General features: G+C 40.4%; 1 protein-coding gene across 1 annotated transcript in view; it reads left to right on the forward strand.

Annotated features, from left to right (window-relative positions):
* Nucleotides 1-19,392, forward strand: part of SLC2A8 (solute carrier family 2 member 8) — a 123,109-nt gene that overhangs the window by 30,303 nt on the left and 73,414 nt on the right. The window contains exons 2-4 of the mRNA XM_078641845.1: nucleotides 9,335-9,497; nucleotides 11,469-11,675; nucleotides 17,219-17,318. Of these exons, the coding sequence (XP_078497971.1) occupies nucleotides 9,335-9,497; nucleotides 11,469-11,675; nucleotides 17,219-17,318 (470 nt within the window). The remainder of the gene's footprint in view (nucleotides 1-9,334; nucleotides 9,498-11,468; nucleotides 11,676-17,218; nucleotides 17,319-19,392) is intronic.

A 19,392-nucleotide genomic window follows, 5' to 3' on the forward strand; every position in this document is an offset into this window, starting at 1 on the left:
CAAGAGGACCGCGGCTGCGATAAAATCCGCAGCGCGGTATGTCAGCGTGAAAGGTCTCTGTCCCTGTCAGACCATCATAGAATAGTGGTGAGTTTAAAAACAAAACACAATAACGTGACTCTCAAAAGTGTAATATTTAAAAACAGGCTAAGCATGAAGACTCCCGGCTTCCAGGGTTCTGTGACATACAATCTGCATCATTTGATAGTCTTGTATCCATGGTCATCTGATCTACTCTCCAGTACTTACCATGACTTCTGATAGACCTCATCAAACCACAGCACAGAACAGGTAGAGCTGGAAAGCAATACAGGATGGTCAGATGACAGACGTCGCAAGCCAATATATACAATTAAGCTCAAACATCTGATAATGTACAACACATTATTGATGTGTCACGCGTACCTTATACTTGCCCTACGTTGGAAATGCGATCTTTATGTTTTAAAGTTCTCTCTTCAGTTATCCATCACTTACCAAGCCGTACTTGCATAACTTATGTAGTGTGTAATTTTCTTACCTCGCATATTGAGGTTTCGGCTCGTTAGTCTGTAGTTTGCATGTTCTCCGGTATATATTGCTGTTTAGTGTGCACCACATTTGGAAGTGTAAGCTAGCATCATACAATATTACTTTTAAAACAATAAGTAAGTTACTTTGGTAGCAATAATCCTTTGTATTGATGTGCTCTACTAAACTTCAGCAATCAGGTGAGAGAAAGGAGACACACTAAGATACCTACTGCACATTCCCACACATTTGGTTATAGACAGACGGTATACCCCAAACATGGGAGGTCAGGAATAAATCTATATCTTGATCTGTATCGATGAATGGCCTACTTCAAACTATTAAAATAATTTCCCTGAATGTGAAAGGAATCAATCACCCCATAAAGAAAAGGAAAATCTTCGACTATTTTTACAATTTAAAAGGGGATGTCATTCTTTTGCAAGAAACCAAACTTGACGCTGCACAATCCTCAAACATTAGGCATTCTCAGTTCTCAGATATAGCATGTTCAGTAGCACTGAATAGGAAAAACGGGGTCCTAACCTTAACCTCTAAAAAATCTATGATTGACTTCGTGTCAATTCTTTCAGATGCACAAGGGAGATAGATTATCGCAAAATTATCCAAAAACAACAATGAGTTCTTTGTGGTTAACATATATGCCCCCACTAAAGATGAACCCTTATTTGGGGATGATCTTTACACACAACTTGAAAAGTTACAAGATTCCGCTACAATCCTACTAGCCGGTGACCTCAACTTACTACTAGACCCCCTATTAGACAGGAATTCACAGGTCCCATTCCACCCGAATAAATCCCACAAAGCACTTAAAAAACTGTGCACAAAATTTAACTTGATTGACGCCTGGAGAATCCAGAACCCTAGGTAAAGAGAATACACGTTCCATTCTTTAACCCACAACTCCAACTCCGGTATTGACTACATGCTAGTATTGGGTAACGCCTTAAGTAAAGTCGATCAAACCATAATCGAACCAAGAGTGAGATCAGATCAATACTAGACTACTATGTCATGCCATAGAGAAAGCTAGACTAGTAAAATCCCCCAAGGTAGCAATCACTTTGGACGCAGAAAAAGCTTGCCCCCTCTCACTACCACTATTCCTCCTAGCACTGGAATCTTTCCTCCAACACCTAAGAAAGGATCAGGATATTTCAGGCATCACATTTGGCAATGTCGCATACGCGGACGACATATTGATCATTACTGAAAAAAAAACCTCCGCCAAACCAGCTCTGTCATCAATCCTAAAATTCTCAGGATATTCTCATAATAAAGATAAATCTGAGGCTAAACTTCTTAATAATCAAGGTAACAAGACATACTAGGAACCTCTGGACTGGCATGGCAACAGGGCTGCATTAAGTATCTAGGACTAGAATTCACCAACGATCTAATTGTCACCCTACAATCTAATGAAAAAACCTAATTAAATAAAACCAACATGATACTCGAGGGTTGGTCCCCTAATTTCCTATCCTGGTGGGGTAGGGCTGAGACCTTGAAATTGATAACAATATTAGTTCACTATCTCATCAGTATGCTATGCTACCCATGACTCTATTTGAAGGTTTGATAAAAAAGATAGATAAGGCTTTTAATAACGAGAATATCACTCAAAAACCTTAGATTAGCCAAAGACAAAGGAGGTTTTGGCCTACCCATCTTCAGAAACTACCAAACCGCTTATCTCTGTAAACAAGGCTCTTATCGGTTTATCAACAACTCAGCATGTTAAAAATCGCTCATAAACGATATACCTTTGCTGCTCTCCCAACAATGCATTCCCTCCACCGCCCACATTCCAAATACATCATTCAAAACACAAAAAATGCCCTCCTGCACTTAGACACCCAAATCACAGGTTAAAATAAAGAACTCCAACCTAGCTTCTTTATAGAATAACCCCAAACTCAAAATTGATGGCCTTCCATTTTTCTGGTCAGAATGGGCGGATAAGGGCATCAATCTAATCAAAGACATCTATGAACTTACGCTCTGCCCACCTCCACCTGGTAACAATCCCGTCATTCAAACGGCAATGGCAAGGAGGTATCTGCTTCTCCTATCTGGCCCCCACTTTCTGGAATTCCCTTCCCCTGTCACTTAGGAGCTTCGACAATCTCCTGGTCTTCAGGAAAGCCCTGAAGACTTGGTTGTTTGAGCAAGCTTATGCCTAGGAATTTTGGGCTACTTCCCTCAGTCTCCGCGCCATGAAACCTATGGGTGTACGTGCGCTCTATAAGTGGTTATTAACATAACATAACATAACATGAAGTGGCCTTTCCACTTTCTTTCTCTGCATTGCAGATACGACAATCTAGAATTCTACAATTTCTTAAAACTGAAAGTACAGATAGCGAAAGGCTCATTCTCTGCTGCTTACCCATCGCTACCTCCCTTGTTAGGTCATCTATGTAAATCAGGCCACATGGTATCCGGAATATACAAACTCCTTCTCCCTAACACACGCAAGAATCTCTCCCGAAACAAACTAACATTCGGAAATGGAACTAAACATAAATAACACCTCTACCGATTGGGGAAAATAAACAAAACCCTTTTCTTAAACAAAATCTCACCAGTCCTCTCCCAAACAAAAGGCATGATTATTAACAGAGCCTATTGGACCCCCTCTAGACTTTACAAGATTGGTCTTGCCCAAAACCCCAACTGCTGGAACTGCCAAGAAGGCAACCTATCTCACATGCTATTCTATTGTCCCATCCTACAAACTTACTGGGACAAGACCTTTGACTGTATCAAATGCATCTTCAAAGTGGTCCCTACCAAAGAATTCATACATAATTCTAGGCTTCTTAGATCCCCAACTAAACAAGCATTGAAAATGCAATAGGTCTCGCCTTTTATTAAGTTAAAGCCATTTGCTTTGCTAATGGCATCGTATAGCAAAGCAAATGGCTTTACCTTAATGAAAGGCGAAGCATATTGCATTTTTATAGCTTTTTTTTATAGCGCTAACCTCTACCGGAGTTATGAAAGCGCCGCAATGGCCGATCATGCTGGTACCCGATTCACTGTCACTCATGTCATGCCATCAGAGAGTAGAGAGTGAGTAGTAGAGTAGTAGTGAGTAGTAGAGAGTGAGTAGAGTAGTATAGAGAGAGTAGAGTAGTATTGAGTAGTAGTGAGTAGTAGAGTAGTAGAGAGTGAGAGGTTGATAGAGTGATTAGAGAGTGAGTAGTAGAGATCGAGTAGAGAGTAGTAGAGAGTGATTAGAGAGTGAGTAGAGAGCCTCTTATCACACATATAAGACCCAACCTGCCTGCTCCAAGCATTCATAGTTCCTGCCTTGGATACCACTGCCAACACTGCCCAGCCGCATCACAGACTGACCCTTCTCTTGCCGTTTCATGTTGGTGGCGTCATTCCCCTACTCAATGCCCCTCGTACATTTTATCATCCTGGGAAGGATGACACGCTGAGTTAGCCCAACGACGTGTTCGGCCCAATTACAGACATCGAACGCAGGGACCTTTTCCTCGGCGAAATGAGAAGCGGCAACTCCAGGTGGCAGCAACGCCCGGTACTGAGGGCTTGCAATGAGGCCCCCCGTGTCTGACGAGTACCACAGAAGTGAGTCATGCGGAGCATGAATGTGACTAAGTGGTCGTGGCTGCGCTGCTGTCCTGTGCGGAGTGAAATGGTGTATAACACCGGCGGAAGATGGAGGCTCAACATGGCGGTGCCAGATGAGGGTGGGGAAAGTGCGCTCCCGGGGCGAGCAGACATGAAGCAGACACCCTTGTGAGCAGATCGGAGCAGTACAATGATCCCATCCTACCATCTGTGTATATTCATCAAACACGTTCAGTTGTATTTGAGAAACAAAAGGGCTATTTACATAAAATGTGAAGTTTTGGGTCGCCCCATCCTAACCCTTGTGCACTTTGCTGGCGTGTTGTCTTGTGACTTTCGGGACGTAGACTGTCGGGTTAAGGAGACGGCGGTCGCAGCCCCTGTTCTCGATCAAGCTGCAGGAAGTGCCTTGTGCCACCTTCAGCCCATACTCATAGCCACCTTTAATGTCGCCAGGACCGTCAGCGTACGCAAAGGACTCTGCCCACATGCTTCTCCACGTAACTTTTTAATTTTTTTTAGCTCGATCCTTTCCAAGTTAAAAAGATGTACAGTGCAAGGAGATCGTTGCATCGCAGGTTAGATTAAATGGCGAGCGATTGCAACACAGTTATAAAACTTTAACTAAACATAAACGGGGGGGGGCAATCGCGCAGGAGGCTCACCCAATGAGAGACCCTAACACTTTATTATATCAACGTTGGACAACGTAAGTTTTGTCTTACAGAGACTCTGCCAAGGAAGCATGGCTTCTGAAGGGGGCGAGTCTTCCAGTCATCACATATTTCCCTTCAACTGATGCTTCCCCTCAGAAGCCCACACCAAAAGGGTGGGTGGCTGACGCCGCTCTACTACTGATTTCCTCTAAAAAAATGTTTTTCTGCTTTAAGAGTGGACTCATCTACCCAACATGGCTACCAGCTATACACTGCATCCTAAAAGCTCCCGTGGCGCTAGCGAGGCCAGATACTAGGACTGAACTTCAAAGATTCATCTCCCCGTTCAGTCATATCCAACCTACCCATTAGACACATCATCGCCTTTAAACCAATGCTCGTCAATCTGCGTGGAGAGCACATAGCACTGGTCCCGCGCCTCCCGTGTATGAATTGATCTTGAGCGCTTCACACCCTCTTATGTCCTTCTCCGGGAGACTTGGTAAACAAACTAATAAACAACAGACATAGGTACAACTCGAGGGGCAAAATACCCACCTTCTGACTAGTGTAACCTTTTTCAACCAGAACCCACATACACACTCGAAAAAATAAAAGGATCAAACATGTCAAATTTTTCTTACCTCCGACGGCGTCCTGTTTCTGAGCGCTAAGTTAATTCTCTTTTTCATCTCCATCTCGCTTCACTTTACTCGTCACTCACCCTTGACAGTACCTGGAATAGGGGATTGCGGAGATCAGTCCGGGCTGCAATGGAGGTTGAATAGGGCAGGCTTTGCGCAGTGGATGGCGGAATTGCTCAGCCTCAATGCCAAGTTACTCTTTCAGGAGCGAGGAGGGAAAACAAGCGCGTCACGAAAACAGAATCGCGCCGGAGCTTATCTTTATGGGGCCATGTGTTTGAAACACATGGCCCCATAAAGATAAGAATCCTTTTGCGACGCCAGTAAGTCAAGTGAGCCAGTCCAAGTGGGACGGCTCAAAGAGAGAACTTTTTGAAAGAAAGTGCTCTTTCCCAATGGCTGGCCACCGTTTTGCCTAAACGGTGACGCCGGCCAATGGGAAAGAGGGGCGAGGCTTAAAGCCTGCTAGTGAACCCTCCTGATGACACTAAATCTCGCCAGCAAGACTGCGCATGTGCGCAGTCTTACGCTAGGCTTCGACCTAAAAACGATAATGATTGTTACCTGTTGGATCTTATGCTTACTCTAGCCTGCAAGCTGATACTGAACAACTGGAAAAACATTACCATTGTCTCGTTTCATACATGGCAAGAATGGCTCACCTTATTGAGAGGGGCTGATAACATCGCATTACAGCTCTCCCCATGGCGCTCCTCATCCAGACCGATGTGGGACTCACTTGATGCCACTTCTTTCAACTTTGACCCCCATGAGGACAGCAGATCAGAGTAAATGCTGAGGCAGTTACCCCAACATTACACCAGCTCAATCCAAATTGTGCCCTCTCACCTTCAGGTCAGTGAATGGTCCAAACCTGACATGTGCACCTACACCTCATTTAGTCTTCCTTCCATACCAATTGCTGACCCTTCTCTCCACCACTGTGCAAGGTATCTCAGATTACTATAATATCCTCTCCACATACACATTTTGAGCAAAGTTATACAGCAAGATGTATGTGTATTCTCTAGGATTTATTTAATGCTAATAATCTAAGCCCAGATGACTCGTTCTAATATCAGTCTGTTTTGAATCATATATATATGGAACGAATGCTAATGTTTACTTAAATGTATCTCTTAGCTCAAAACTATATATGCATTTGATAGTTAATTGAACGATATTGGAACATTGGAAACCTTGATGTAATGATTGCACAGTCTTTTCCCTGCCCCTCTTGGCTGTATCCCTTACATACTGGTGCATCGTACTGCACTTCATCTGTATATTTATTTATTTTACCACTGTACTTGTGTTTGTTTATGCCTTCTAAAAATTCTATAAAATACTTTGAAATTAAAAAAAATACATAAAATTCAGCAGATTATTATATCTATTAATTTCAGCTGTTATAATGATGGCCAAAGAAGAAATCTTTCATTAAGCCACAGGGTTAATATCAAATAATAATAACCAACATAAAAGTAGTATCAGTAAGGATCGAAAGCATTCTACTGAAATCCGCAGTATTGCACAGTTCATCCGTGAGTGGTCAAAATGTTTGCGGAATTCAACATGTTCTCAGCCAGAGTCAAAAACTTCACCAACCGACAGATTGCTGAATTTGTCCTGCCAGATAAGCAGAATTTAACAACTTTGTGGCAAGTTCTCACTTCTGCAACCAAAAACAATCGGTTTAGCAGGATTCACTGTGCCTGTAATAATAGTGGACAAGTACTGATTATGCGCAATAAGGATATTATCATAACCACATGGTCTGCAACAAGATGTTAACCATTGCCGATTCCACCTTGGTATACCATCCTTAGTAAAGTACCTGCTAAATCTCAATCTTAGAAATTTGGCCTTTATACAAGCTGAAAAATTAGCCCTCAGATATGACTGGACCTCTTTATCTGCTGTGAAAGATAGTTGTTTTGTTACTCAGTTTAAAAAGATTCTTAGACTGGATTTACTAATTGTTTGCAATCCAGATAGTTCATAATCAAATGTGTGAATGAGCTCAGAAAGATGAGATCTCCAAACATTTGTAAAGTGAGAATTGCTAAGTTCCTGCCAACCTAGATTTGCTGGAGTGTCCGGTTCAGATGATAATGCGTGTCTCATTAACGTTTGACTTTGGAGTCCAAACTCAAGAAGAATTTCTGTATTGTATGTATTTCATGGTATCTTAAAGACAGATTTACAAGCCTTCATTTGTAACATCCAATAATGGGGTGTTTCGGCCATGAAAGATGACTGATCCATAAACCAGAGCAGGAACCAATTTCCCCTCCACGACTTTGAACACATTATCATAGCTTGGACACATTGGCTTATCTTGCAAAGTCTTAAAAGCAACGATGGAAGAAGCGCTTTTAGTTCTTAAATGGTTGAAATGTTTTTTAAATGACTCAATCATCAAAAGTAATGTCAAGATATTTATAAGACCTGACAGGCTCTAGGGTCTTCCCTCTGACATGCCAAACACGTGATTGTAATGCTTTCGGTTTTTTATATTCAGCTCCAAGTTATTAGCTGATACATATTCATCAGAGGACCCTATTAATCACTGTAAGCCAATGGGTGTGTTGCTGAGTAGTATAGTATCGTCAACGTATTGTAGGTACTTTATTTTCCAATCTGGGAAGATGGACGCTTGGGCATTAACATTTTCTAAATGTGGAGGAAGATTGGCCATAAAAAGTTAAGTAGACAAAGTGCAAGGACACAGCCTTGCTTCAGGCCACTAAAGGTGTTAAATCTCTGAGTCAGACTGGTGCCGTCCCCCAACTTTACCTGAAGCTAGGTGTTGGTATATCGTAGGATTATTAAGTCTAGAATTACACACAACGTTCCCTAAGCCCCGATCTTTGCCCATAACCGATCTCATGGAACAGATTCGAAGGTGGCCTTCAGATCAACAAAACGGATATATAACTTTTGCCTTTTATTTATTGCTCTTTCAGCCATTAAAGTAAGAGTAACCCCAGTAACTAGTAATATATTATTTTTTAAAGTAAGTAGCAAATTCAAGTGGGTTACATTATTCTTTTTTGAGTATCCAAAGTTAAATTAAAGTCTATCAGAACCATTGGATGTATGACTCTTACTCAAAAAGAATGGGACTTTATAACTGCAGTTTGTGAACCTGTTGAAGGAGAGCTGTCATTTGGGGCTGGTATATAAACATTGCTTTGGTTCTCAGCCTCATGCAACTGCCCATCATCAGCATTAGACATTAGTTATGTTGCCATACGTTTGCGTCTTGCTGTGAAACTGGTAATCTGTGGATTAAGGAAGTTCCAATGTCCAGTTTGCCACCACATTCATCAGTTCACTTTACTTGTAGGTCAGAAAGAATGCACAGGTGTCATAGTTGTAAACATTTGAATTGCTGTGGATAAGGGTGCTTTTGACAGTTATCTTTAATTGGCACATTGTGTTCTAGGTAAAGCACACTAATGCTCTTTTGGGGGGCACAGCACCCTGTGTACATGGAGCAATTCATATTACATTCTCTATTGTATACCAAGCAGTTGGGAATTTATTTGCTTTTATACACAATTGATTTGCACTGAAAGTTCAACTCTGTAATAAAAAAAACAAGCATTCTGCCGATCACCCTACATCTTAGTTAATTTATTTAACCTGCTAAGTTCTCGAGGAGGAGAAACCAAACCAGCCTTGTAATTTCGGTGCAGGAATGTTGGCCTGAATTGCGTGGTTAGAGAATTTCATGATACTGTTTTTAACTTTTCTATTTCTGATGATTCAGTTTGTGCTTTTTAATTTAAAAGTTTTGTTTTGAATTGAATTTTATGACATACAGCTGCGGATATGTGTTTAATAATACAAGTTCTATACTATTAAATCCTTTCCTCCTTTTTTTCACAGCAAAGTTAAAAACACGAAGCTTTTTTTGGCCACCTTTGCTGCAGTTTTAGGACCTCTCAGCTTTGGGTTTGTCCTGGGATACAGTTCACCAGCGATCCCCGATCTGAACAACAGTGATGACCCTAATTTAAGACTGGACAAAACTGAGGCCTCATGGTTTGGGGTAAGTCTGACACAAATGTGGCAACTTAATGCTAATTGAGATTTGTAGTACATCATGTTGTAGTAAAGACTTTTCCATATAGCCCTTTTTCAATTTTACATTGTTTGTGTTCGGCTCATGCCTCATTGACTTCTGGTATATGTAGTCTGCATATATAATGGGCAAATTAAATTATATATACTAGAATGTAACGTGGATGAAAACAAGCTGGTTGAATTACCATTATTATGATAGAACAGTTTGAGGACTGTAGTATTCTTTCCTAGTCATTTGAGGGTTCCTTTAAACAATTTGATTTGAACTTCTTTTACTTCCATAGAACTCTAGCTTGTTATTCTGTTTTAGGTCATCTTTGGAAGATTGTAACCAATGTCACAATGGTTAAAGTGCATCTTGAGTCAAGTACTATTAAAACACATTATTGTAACTATTTAAACAATGTTTTAAAGGAGAATTTATGCAAAAAATAGTTTGTCATACCCAGCTGATGTGCAACAGTAGTCATTGGCAATGTCTCCAAACTTACAGTAATCAGTGGTGATTTTAACTGTATGCTGTATCCATGATTAGATACATACTATTGTTGTCATAGAGCGGACTCTGGAGGACCAGGGAAGTAATTATTAATTGATGAATTCATGTGTTTATTGTTTCCCACAAGCCAGCGGACAGAACCATGTTTGAGTTATCTTTAATCATTCAATTGACGTAACTGCACTGCCCTGGTTATGTGCCAACACTATCAGGCCTCGAAAAATATTTTAAATGTTACCAAAAATGTAGGTGTAGTGACTTGAATAATCTACTCGACCTAACTGTAATGTACTTGACCCCTAACTTGTTTTAAATTGTGTGATCCTAGGCAAATATTTTATTTTGCAGAGGTGCCTTTGTCTTGATTATCATATATGCAGCACCTTTAAATATGTGAGTTCAGCATTTCTGCTGTACAAAAAACGGTTTTGTTTGATTTAATAGACTAAATGTTTGCTCAATATATAATAAGAATAGAGCCAACCTATAGGCTACACATGGCGCCTGAGTTGCCTCTTAGTTCACTAATAAATAGCACTGTCATCAGGGAGGGGGCAGGAATGTTTCTCAGTTCATATCTAAAAGCTCTCATATAATAAATAGATCACTGAAGCATGACATGATAGTGCACTGTCAGTTACAAACAGCACTATTTCCACTACAGTGGCCTCCAGCTTTCCCATTAACCTGCAGTTTTACTGATCAACCTATATAGCACATAGAAAATAACCTGCGGAAATTGGTTTACAGAAAAATGTATCATTTACACATCACCAAGTAAAGTGTTCTGATTTGTTTTAATCCTATTAAAATCTTTTTTCATTACACAGCTTTACAAAAAATTTGATTTCATATTTACTGAAATATATTTTGAAATGTTTGGACAGTTAATTTACTCACTATTTAAATGCTCCGTGTTAGCAAAATAAAGCCTTTCATTTCTCTCTTCATAGAGCATGATTGTGAGGCAATTCACTTTACAAAATCCTTTAAGTTTGTAGTCAGAGGAAGAAAAGTGAACACCAACCTCCAGAGTAACATAAGCAGCAAATTGTAAGAAGACACCCGCTGACATTTGATCTTTGGCTCTGAACGCAGAGCAAATTGGACAAGATAAAAACAAGTTAAAGGCATCTTTATTGCTCATTCACTTTCTGAGTGAACAGAGCACCTGGTCTTTGTCAACTTCCCAGAACGGACTAATAGGCGCTAAAAGTAGCTCACCCTGATAAAATCTGATTTGCCATAGGGAATGGGCGAGTAGATTTCTCAAGGCCTGATACTGTATTAGAGATCATTACTAAATTCTGTTTGGATGTACAGACCTAGAAAGAGTGCACTGCAGATATTTATTTTTGTACAGCACAGACAACAGGAGGGATCTGCCCTCCTCCCTTCATTCATTTTGCCTTGTGTTTCTTTTTATTTCTGCTCAAGTCGATAGTGACAATAGGTGCTGCCATCGGTGGAGTCTTAGGAGGCTGGATTGTTGACAAGATCGGGAGAAAACTGAGCCTGATGTTGTGCTCCCTGCCATTCATTTTTGGTTTTGTCATAATCATTTCTGCTCAGAACATCTGGATGCTTTACGCTGGGAGGTTTTTGAATGGATTGGCTAGTGGCGTCACTTCACTTGTTGTTCCGGTAAGTAATATTGTCTTGATTCTCAGTTTGCACCAATAGACTTGTATAACAGTATCCATTAGAGATAATTGTCATTGACATTTATCTCTTTAGAGTCTGGGAACCAGGTTCCAGTAATGTCAAGTTTTAAATAATTATCCAGCACACTAAAATGAAGGTGTGTTAAGCACCATTAAAATGTATTGAACCTAGAGACTAGCTCTGTACTATTTTCTTTGCCTTTATTTTCTTAAAATAATTAAGATAAACTTCAATAGAGCATTGCTCAGTGTTGTAGAAAACAATATTGAGAAGACCTTACTCGTAATTGGTGGAATACATTTTTTTTAAACTAGTTTTCCCCTTGAAAAGGCATTACTCCTAATTAAAAAAATTGTTGCTTGAGTAGTGCTTTAATCATTCACAAAACTGCCATCTATCATGATGCCTCTGACCCGCTCAGAGGAATCATTCTCTGCACCCCTGCAAATGAAGCGTTACAAAAATGGAAAGTTAGTCAAATGTAGGCTTTTTAAAATCATCGTGCAGTGCTGATGAGCAAAATTAGATTTTCATCATTTTATGCACACGCCTTGAAACATTCCTGGTAACAAGTACTCTGACAGGAACTAAGTCCACTTCATGTAAAATACATAGTATTTGTTTCTATATTTTCAGTGTCAGTATTTTTATTGTGCAAACTACATTCCTAGTCTACCTTTAAAAGTGTTCTTCAAGGGTATTATTTGTATGTGAAGAGATATCCCTTCCATAAAAAAATATGTTCCAATTACAGGGAAATGCTTCATTGTAATAAGTGCGATAGCACATTCTTAATTCCAGAAAATATATATAGTAGTTAAATGTTAAATGACCTATCAATAATTTAAAACAACTAAATTATTTGGCACATTCTTTGTTAGCATAATTGTATCCATTTAAGATGGAAACGAGACTTTAAGTGAAATACTCACATTTTGTAAATTATGAGGCACATTATGTTGCAAATGCAATAAATTCATAATTATGCGGTGAATGCTGCAGCCAAAGAATCTCCTAAATACACTGACACTCAGCATTGTCCACAATTCTATTGATAATTTATTGCAGAAAGGTAAACCCAGCTTAAACATAATTCCAGCCAGCGCTAATTGTTAGCTGCACATATAAGAAAAATATTGTTTTCAAGCTAACCACACAAAAATAAACATCTAATCTAAAAATACATAACTGTTATGTGTAATATGGTGCATGTTGCCGTCTGTGTGTTCTGGTGACGTTTATAAACCACTCTGTCTTTGGCCTCATGGGTTAAGATGGCTCCAGGCCCCTCAGTGTTATATTGGACTGTTAGCCATTATATTTATTTTTAGTTTTTCCAAACTTTCAAAGGAAACAACGTGGCACTTGTGGAGGTACCTTTCCAACTGTATTATACAAAAGTGTGCAGTATCTCATATTATGCCTCACGTTTATTGTGTAGCAGTTGAATAATAGGAATTGTAGTCTCTGATTAATCAACTGTGTGATAATAGTGCAGTGTTTAAAAGGACAAAGCCAAAACAAGATGTTATACTTGTCCATCATTATATCTACCCTCAGTGGGACAATCTTTGGCTTAGTGTCTATTAACTTTTCTAATGTGGTTCAGGTTAGAGTAAATAACCTCCAGCGCTATCTTTTTTTCTCTTCACATCTTTCATGTCTAGAGTGGATAAATGATCAATTACATGATTTTCTGGACTGGTCTCTAATCGAATTAGAGATGTATATGAAGCTCCACATTATAGCTAAACTCATAAGGTTATTTTGTTCTCAGTCTAGTGATATATTTCTTTTCTAATCTCAGCAGGATTACCCTGTCTCCACCTCACCATCTCTCTCATTTATTGTCACTGTCAATGGCATGTTATTTCAAACTTGTCAAGTACTCAGCATATTTTTATAGTAATGTTTAGCCATGACATGTGTAAAGTCTTTATTCTTGGAAGTCTATGAATGTTTTTGGTCATTTCTTCGCCAGTCACACTGGACAAGAGAAGGAGAATGTGTGACTACATTAATTAGTTAAGAAATTTAGTGGAAAGTGGTTGCTGTGCTGGAACTGGCTAGATTAAAGGTCACTTTTAAAGGTATTGCTGTTTTCTGCTGTACTAGTTTGGAAACTGTTAGAAGACAAGATTGGGTGGTCTAATGATCTTTGTGAGACGAAGCGTAAAAGTAACGTAAAGGAGGTAGCTGCTTCACTTCAGAGACTGATTAACTATATTTTGCAAAGATGGGGTAAATGATTTATTTTCATAATGATGACTCTGTCTCCATTTGTACATGTATTTGTTTAGTAAAAACTGGCAGTGACCCTGCACTGCAATATTTTCATCAGACTCGCTTAGAGTTGTCAGTTTAGTATGTGACTGCTCCTATACTGACCCAGAAATAAAGATGGGGTTGAGGGGGAAAGGAGGTGGGATTATTGATACAGATGACAGGTACAAGTGTTGGCTGCCAGGTAGAATATTGTTATCTGGAATGTCATGAGCTTAATGCAAACCTAAATGGTGGCAAAAAATAAGCAAGTTCATTCAGTCTAAATTTGTGGGAACTGCCCTCAAGAAATTTGATTGGTTCTTGAACAACTGCCTCGCGGAAAGCAGTATAAAGAGCTGCGCAACATGGGATACGTCAAACACTAGAGCACTGTCATGTAGTTCCCACTAGTCTGTAGGATCTGCGCTTTTGTCGGCAACATAAACTTCGGGCGAGGTGCTTAGACTGAGTCCATGCACTCCGTAGTATGAGTTGGCCTAGAGACCAGCTAGCTCACAGTGCAACTACAAGCCCCCCCAACCTAAACAGGTGTGTGAATGGTGCCTGGCAATGCTGAACATGACAACCCTGTCCTTCGGGGATCATGGTAACCGACCTAGAAATCTTTGTGTGCATTCTTGTTCTCCGAGAAATATAGAAAGAATAAGAATACACAATGGGACATTCTTCAATGTATTTATGAACCAACGTTATTCTTGTATAAAATACATGTGCTGCGATAATCAGTAGACAAAAGCATATTGAAGTTATTACAAACACCAAAATATCAAATAGGAGGTATAGTCCCACAATGGTGCTAAGAACAGTGTGTATATGCAGGCATATAAAATAAGGTGGTAATCAGGAATACTCATGCACATACTCTAGATGCTCACAGGGTAGGGACTGCATAGTAGGTGTGTGTATCTGGAGCCAATAATCCCCCACAGGATGCTCCAACCCCATTACCTGGTGGGACAGAATGTAAGACCCATCTTGGTCACAAACTGGACACCCCTTGTGGAGATGTTAGGAAGCTGATTGGTGCAGCCTCAGCATGCAGGGAATTTCGAGGTCAGCCGAAGTGACTTCTGTGCCTAACCCCCAGAAATGCATATTTATTTATCATAAAAAGCATTCTTGCAATGTATATGCAGATTAGCATTGTTATGGGGATGCAGAAAACCCTTTCCCCGTGGATGAAGATAGAATGACATTTGCACAGCTTGTGCAAGGGGCTTGTACTTCGTGTTAAAGGCATCATTATAATGTTGCACAAAGCCAGATGTGTAAGCAAAGCAGTTTGAGAGAAACAAATCCAACATTGTTAGGCTAGCAAATCTGTGCAAAAGGTCACAGTAAAATGTTATTGTGTAGAAAGAGGACAATGTAATAAAATGTGCAGCGTTGCAATATGGACCTAAACCTGGCACATTACAGGGCGACCTGATCATGGTGGATGTACCTGGAAAATACAGCTGCCCCAGGGGTACTAAGTGTATTAAGGGGTGGGGGACCTGGAGGGGTAAAGGCCACAGAGACCGAATATTCTAAGGAAACTAGGGAGTATAAACTTGGACTCCGATGCAAATTATACATTTGTTGAGTAGTTGGTTTAAGTATTTATACATCACAAAGTGCATCAGAATGCAAGATTAAACTTCGTTTTAATATAACAAAACATCATACTAGACAAATAGGCCTGTTGAATGAAAAAGTAATATAAAGTCTAAAACTAAAATGTAATAATGACATTTGTTCAAGGAAAACCTACAGGATGAGGACTCCCACAAAGCTCAATTGAAATACGTGAGACCCAGTCAGAATATTCACGTAGTAACCATGCTGTTCAGCTCATGAAGGGTGTTGAGGCCATTGTTAACTCTATTGCAACGTGAAATCCACACTGTAGGAGTAGTTGCGTGAGATAACCACCCCTCAATGGGCGGCAAGGTTGGTCTATAACCTGCCAGGTAAACTCATTTTCTGTGTGTTTAAGATTGATGAAATAGGAGATCAATGGTGCATTCTCAACCTTCCTTGACACTTTGGACTTACTGCACAAAGGAGTCCTGGTCTTGCTTGTAGGAGGCTGGTTAAGCCAGGTAACATTGAACAATTATTATTATAAATACAAATGCACACAGAACCAAGTTTATTAGGCGTAAAATAACAACTCTTTGCCATTAAAATACATTAAAAACGAATATCTAGAGTGAACGTCTCTAGTTTCTAACAATACGTTTTCGACAGATTTTGCAGAACTTAGCTTTCTGGTTTGGGCCCAACTTTTTGTCTCAGACCTAGCACCCAAACAAGCGGTCTCACCTTTGATACTGCTGGATGGTCCCTGCAACTTCAAGATTTGTGGTAATCTTGACACTGTCCTTCAGAACTGATAACTGTCATGACTTACTATACCCTTGCCTATTGAACGGTTTTCTAAAGCAAAAAAATAAAACACTGCTAGAAAAAAATATTTAACTGTTTAAGACGAGGAGGAATTTTATTTTTGTCGATCAGATTTCAAATGGTAAAAGTAAAGTTAATTTTGAGGCAATTCGACTTGAAAAGAAGCAGGAATGTTATGGTTTGAGCAGTACTGTGGCTTAAGTCAGCAGACCTCAAGCCTTTGCTACAAATCAAAATAATGAAAAACTTGGAGAGCATGACATAATTCAAAACCCTATTGATAAGATCAGTCTGAATGCTTATAAATACTACTCTGAAATGTGAACATGAATCAAAATGGGTACCATTCTAATGATGAGTTGTGTACCTCGTCCTTTAGATGTGTTATTTAGAGGCAATTGATAGATTTGAGGTGTGGAGTTGTCACAAAACTATTCAACTACATTCTCTCTCATTGACCACCATGTCCTCACCATGTTGTGATGATTTGCCTCTTTTTGTGATACTATGGAAGCATTATGTGGCAGTGCCAGATTTGCTGAGTATTCAATTGCATGTACAAGTAGCTGTGATACAATATTTAATATCAAGATTCAATCAATTTGTAGAATGAAACACTAAAAGATTGTGCTGGTGTCATAGTTCTCATAACAAATGATTTACCTTTATCTAAGTCAGATCACAAAAGTTTTACTTGGACATTGTAGCCTTACTGTAAGGAGATACAGTCACTAAACGGTTGGAAATGTAAAACAAATGCACACTTGAACAGCAGTGTGAGCAAGTTCTTAATTATAATTTCGATTTGAATTGCCTATATTTACTTGTTTGTTGTTTAATTTTAGGTTTATATCTCTGAAACAGCCCACCCACGGGTTAGAGGGACGCTAGGGTCGTGCGTTCAATTGATGGTCGTGACTGGAATATTAGGAGCATATCTAGCAGGTATTTGGGGAATTCTAGCGATTTGGTTACTTCCTGAAGACTATTACGTCAAGTTCATTATTTGTTCTCCTTATAGTGAACAATATACATTCGCCGATACTTGAGCATGTGATTGAAGGGCAGATGTGTTGCCTGTAGATAGGAATTATTTTACATTGTTAATGCTTGTGCTGAAGTTCTAATTTTCCCAAATACTGCACTATGTATGAAGGGACAAATGGCATGGTCCAGCATGTTTTACACTTGTGTCTTCTACAGTGGTTGTGTCGAATATGTAACAAAACTGATTGTTCCAGCAGAGTAGCATATATGAGGCAGAAGCATTGCATAAGGTGTCCAAAATGCTGGCTGCGTTTCTTTTACCCTAAAGAGCTGGGGCGTTTCAAAAGACCACGTTGGTAGTTGTATTAAATCTTGTCACATGCATTCAGCACGGCCCTGTCTCCAAAAGCACTTACCGAAAGGCCTTTCCTTTCGACTTAGAAGATGGATAAGCAATCAGACTAACCTTAACCTCATCAAAATCATACTCTCATAGCTCAATGAATTAGACAGATTGTTTCCAGTTTATTCTGACATGGATGTACAGTGGTAATATTGGTACCATAGGGAAAGTGTCAGGATTGGCAAAAGCTTTACAATCCCACACCAGTGGCAACAAACATTGGCAAAGCCGATAGGTATCACCTGCTGTTTAAGAGCTATTGGCTTTGCCAATGTGTTTTAGCCATGTTGTACACCAACGTGGCTACTCAGCATGGCTAAAAGTTAGTGGCGCAGAGGAGAGTGCATGGAGTGTCATAGAGTGGAATGCAAAGAGTGCAGTATAGTGTTGTAGAGTGGAGTGGCAAAGAGTCTTGTGTATTGGAGAGGCATAGGAGCTTAGTACGATGTAGGGGGGACTTGCGTCCAGTTGACACCGTCGCAGATACCGGTCCAACCAACCTCCAGTCGGTGGTCCCGATCGTCTGATTACGATGCAACCATACATGGTGCGGTCGCATTTCCCTATGGGAGCATAAAACGGCCGCAGCCCAAGCTCCCATAGGGAAATGAGAGGTTATGTTGATCCCTGCACCGCATGGCAGGCACCTCAGGGTGCCTACCTCACAGTGCTGGGATCAACAAGGGGGCAACATAGGTACCCCCTTGGCCCCCAACCGGAGGCCTCAAACAGAAAGGGGCCATGTTAGGGGCCCCCAAACTCGCTTTCCGACAGGCTTTCCATGTCTTAAAGCCCTGCATGGACAGCCTGCCGGAAACCAAGCATCGTAATCCAGACGGCTTAAAACACCGTCCATATAGATTACAGTCCGGTTTACGACAGGCCCCTTAAGCCTGTCAGAATCCAGCCTGAATGACTGGACGGTTTTATTTCCAACCACCTAAATTGTAATTAGGTGGTCGGAAGTGAAACTGATTAACTCGGTCGGAAAGCCTTCAACCTAAAGTCGGAGGCTTTCCGATGAAGATCTTAATCAGCCCCATAGTGTGGAGTCTTCAAAAGTGGTGTACAGTGGAGTGGCGTAGCGTGGACTGGTGTAGAGTGCATTGGCATAGTGGTGCTGAGTCCAGTGGCATTGAGAATAGTGGTGTTGAGTGCAGTGGCATTGAATTTAGCGGCATACAATGCAGCGTCGTAGAATGCAATGGCGCACAGCAGAGTTGAATGGCGTAGAGTGATGCAGTGGAGTAGAGTGGTGCAATGGCGTGGAGATGTATACAGTGGCGATGAATGCAGTGTTGCAGATTAGAGTGTCAGAGGGCAGTGGTGTATAGTAGATTGGTGTAGGGAGAAGTGGCATGGTACAGTGATGCAGAGTATAGCATGGTGGTGCAGAGTGCAGTGGTTAAGAGTAGAGTGGCATATAGTGCAGTGGTGTAGAGTAGATTGATTCAGAGTAGAGTGAAGTGGCGTAGAGTGTAGTGGTTCAGGGTGGAGTGCAGGTGCGTAGAGTGGTAATGAGTGTAATGGTCTAGCGTAAAGTGTTGTAGAGTGCAATGGTGCAGAGTAGATTAGAGTGGTGTACAAATGATTGGCGTAGAGTGCAGGGGCATAGAGTTGTGTTACAGA

Source organism: Lissotriton helveticus, chromosome 5_1 (genome assembly GCF_964261635.1).
Source record: "Lissotriton helveticus chromosome 5_1, aLisHel1.1, whole genome shotgun sequence".
NCBI lineage: Eukaryota > Metazoa > Chordata > Amphibia > Caudata > Salamandridae > Lissotriton > Lissotriton helveticus.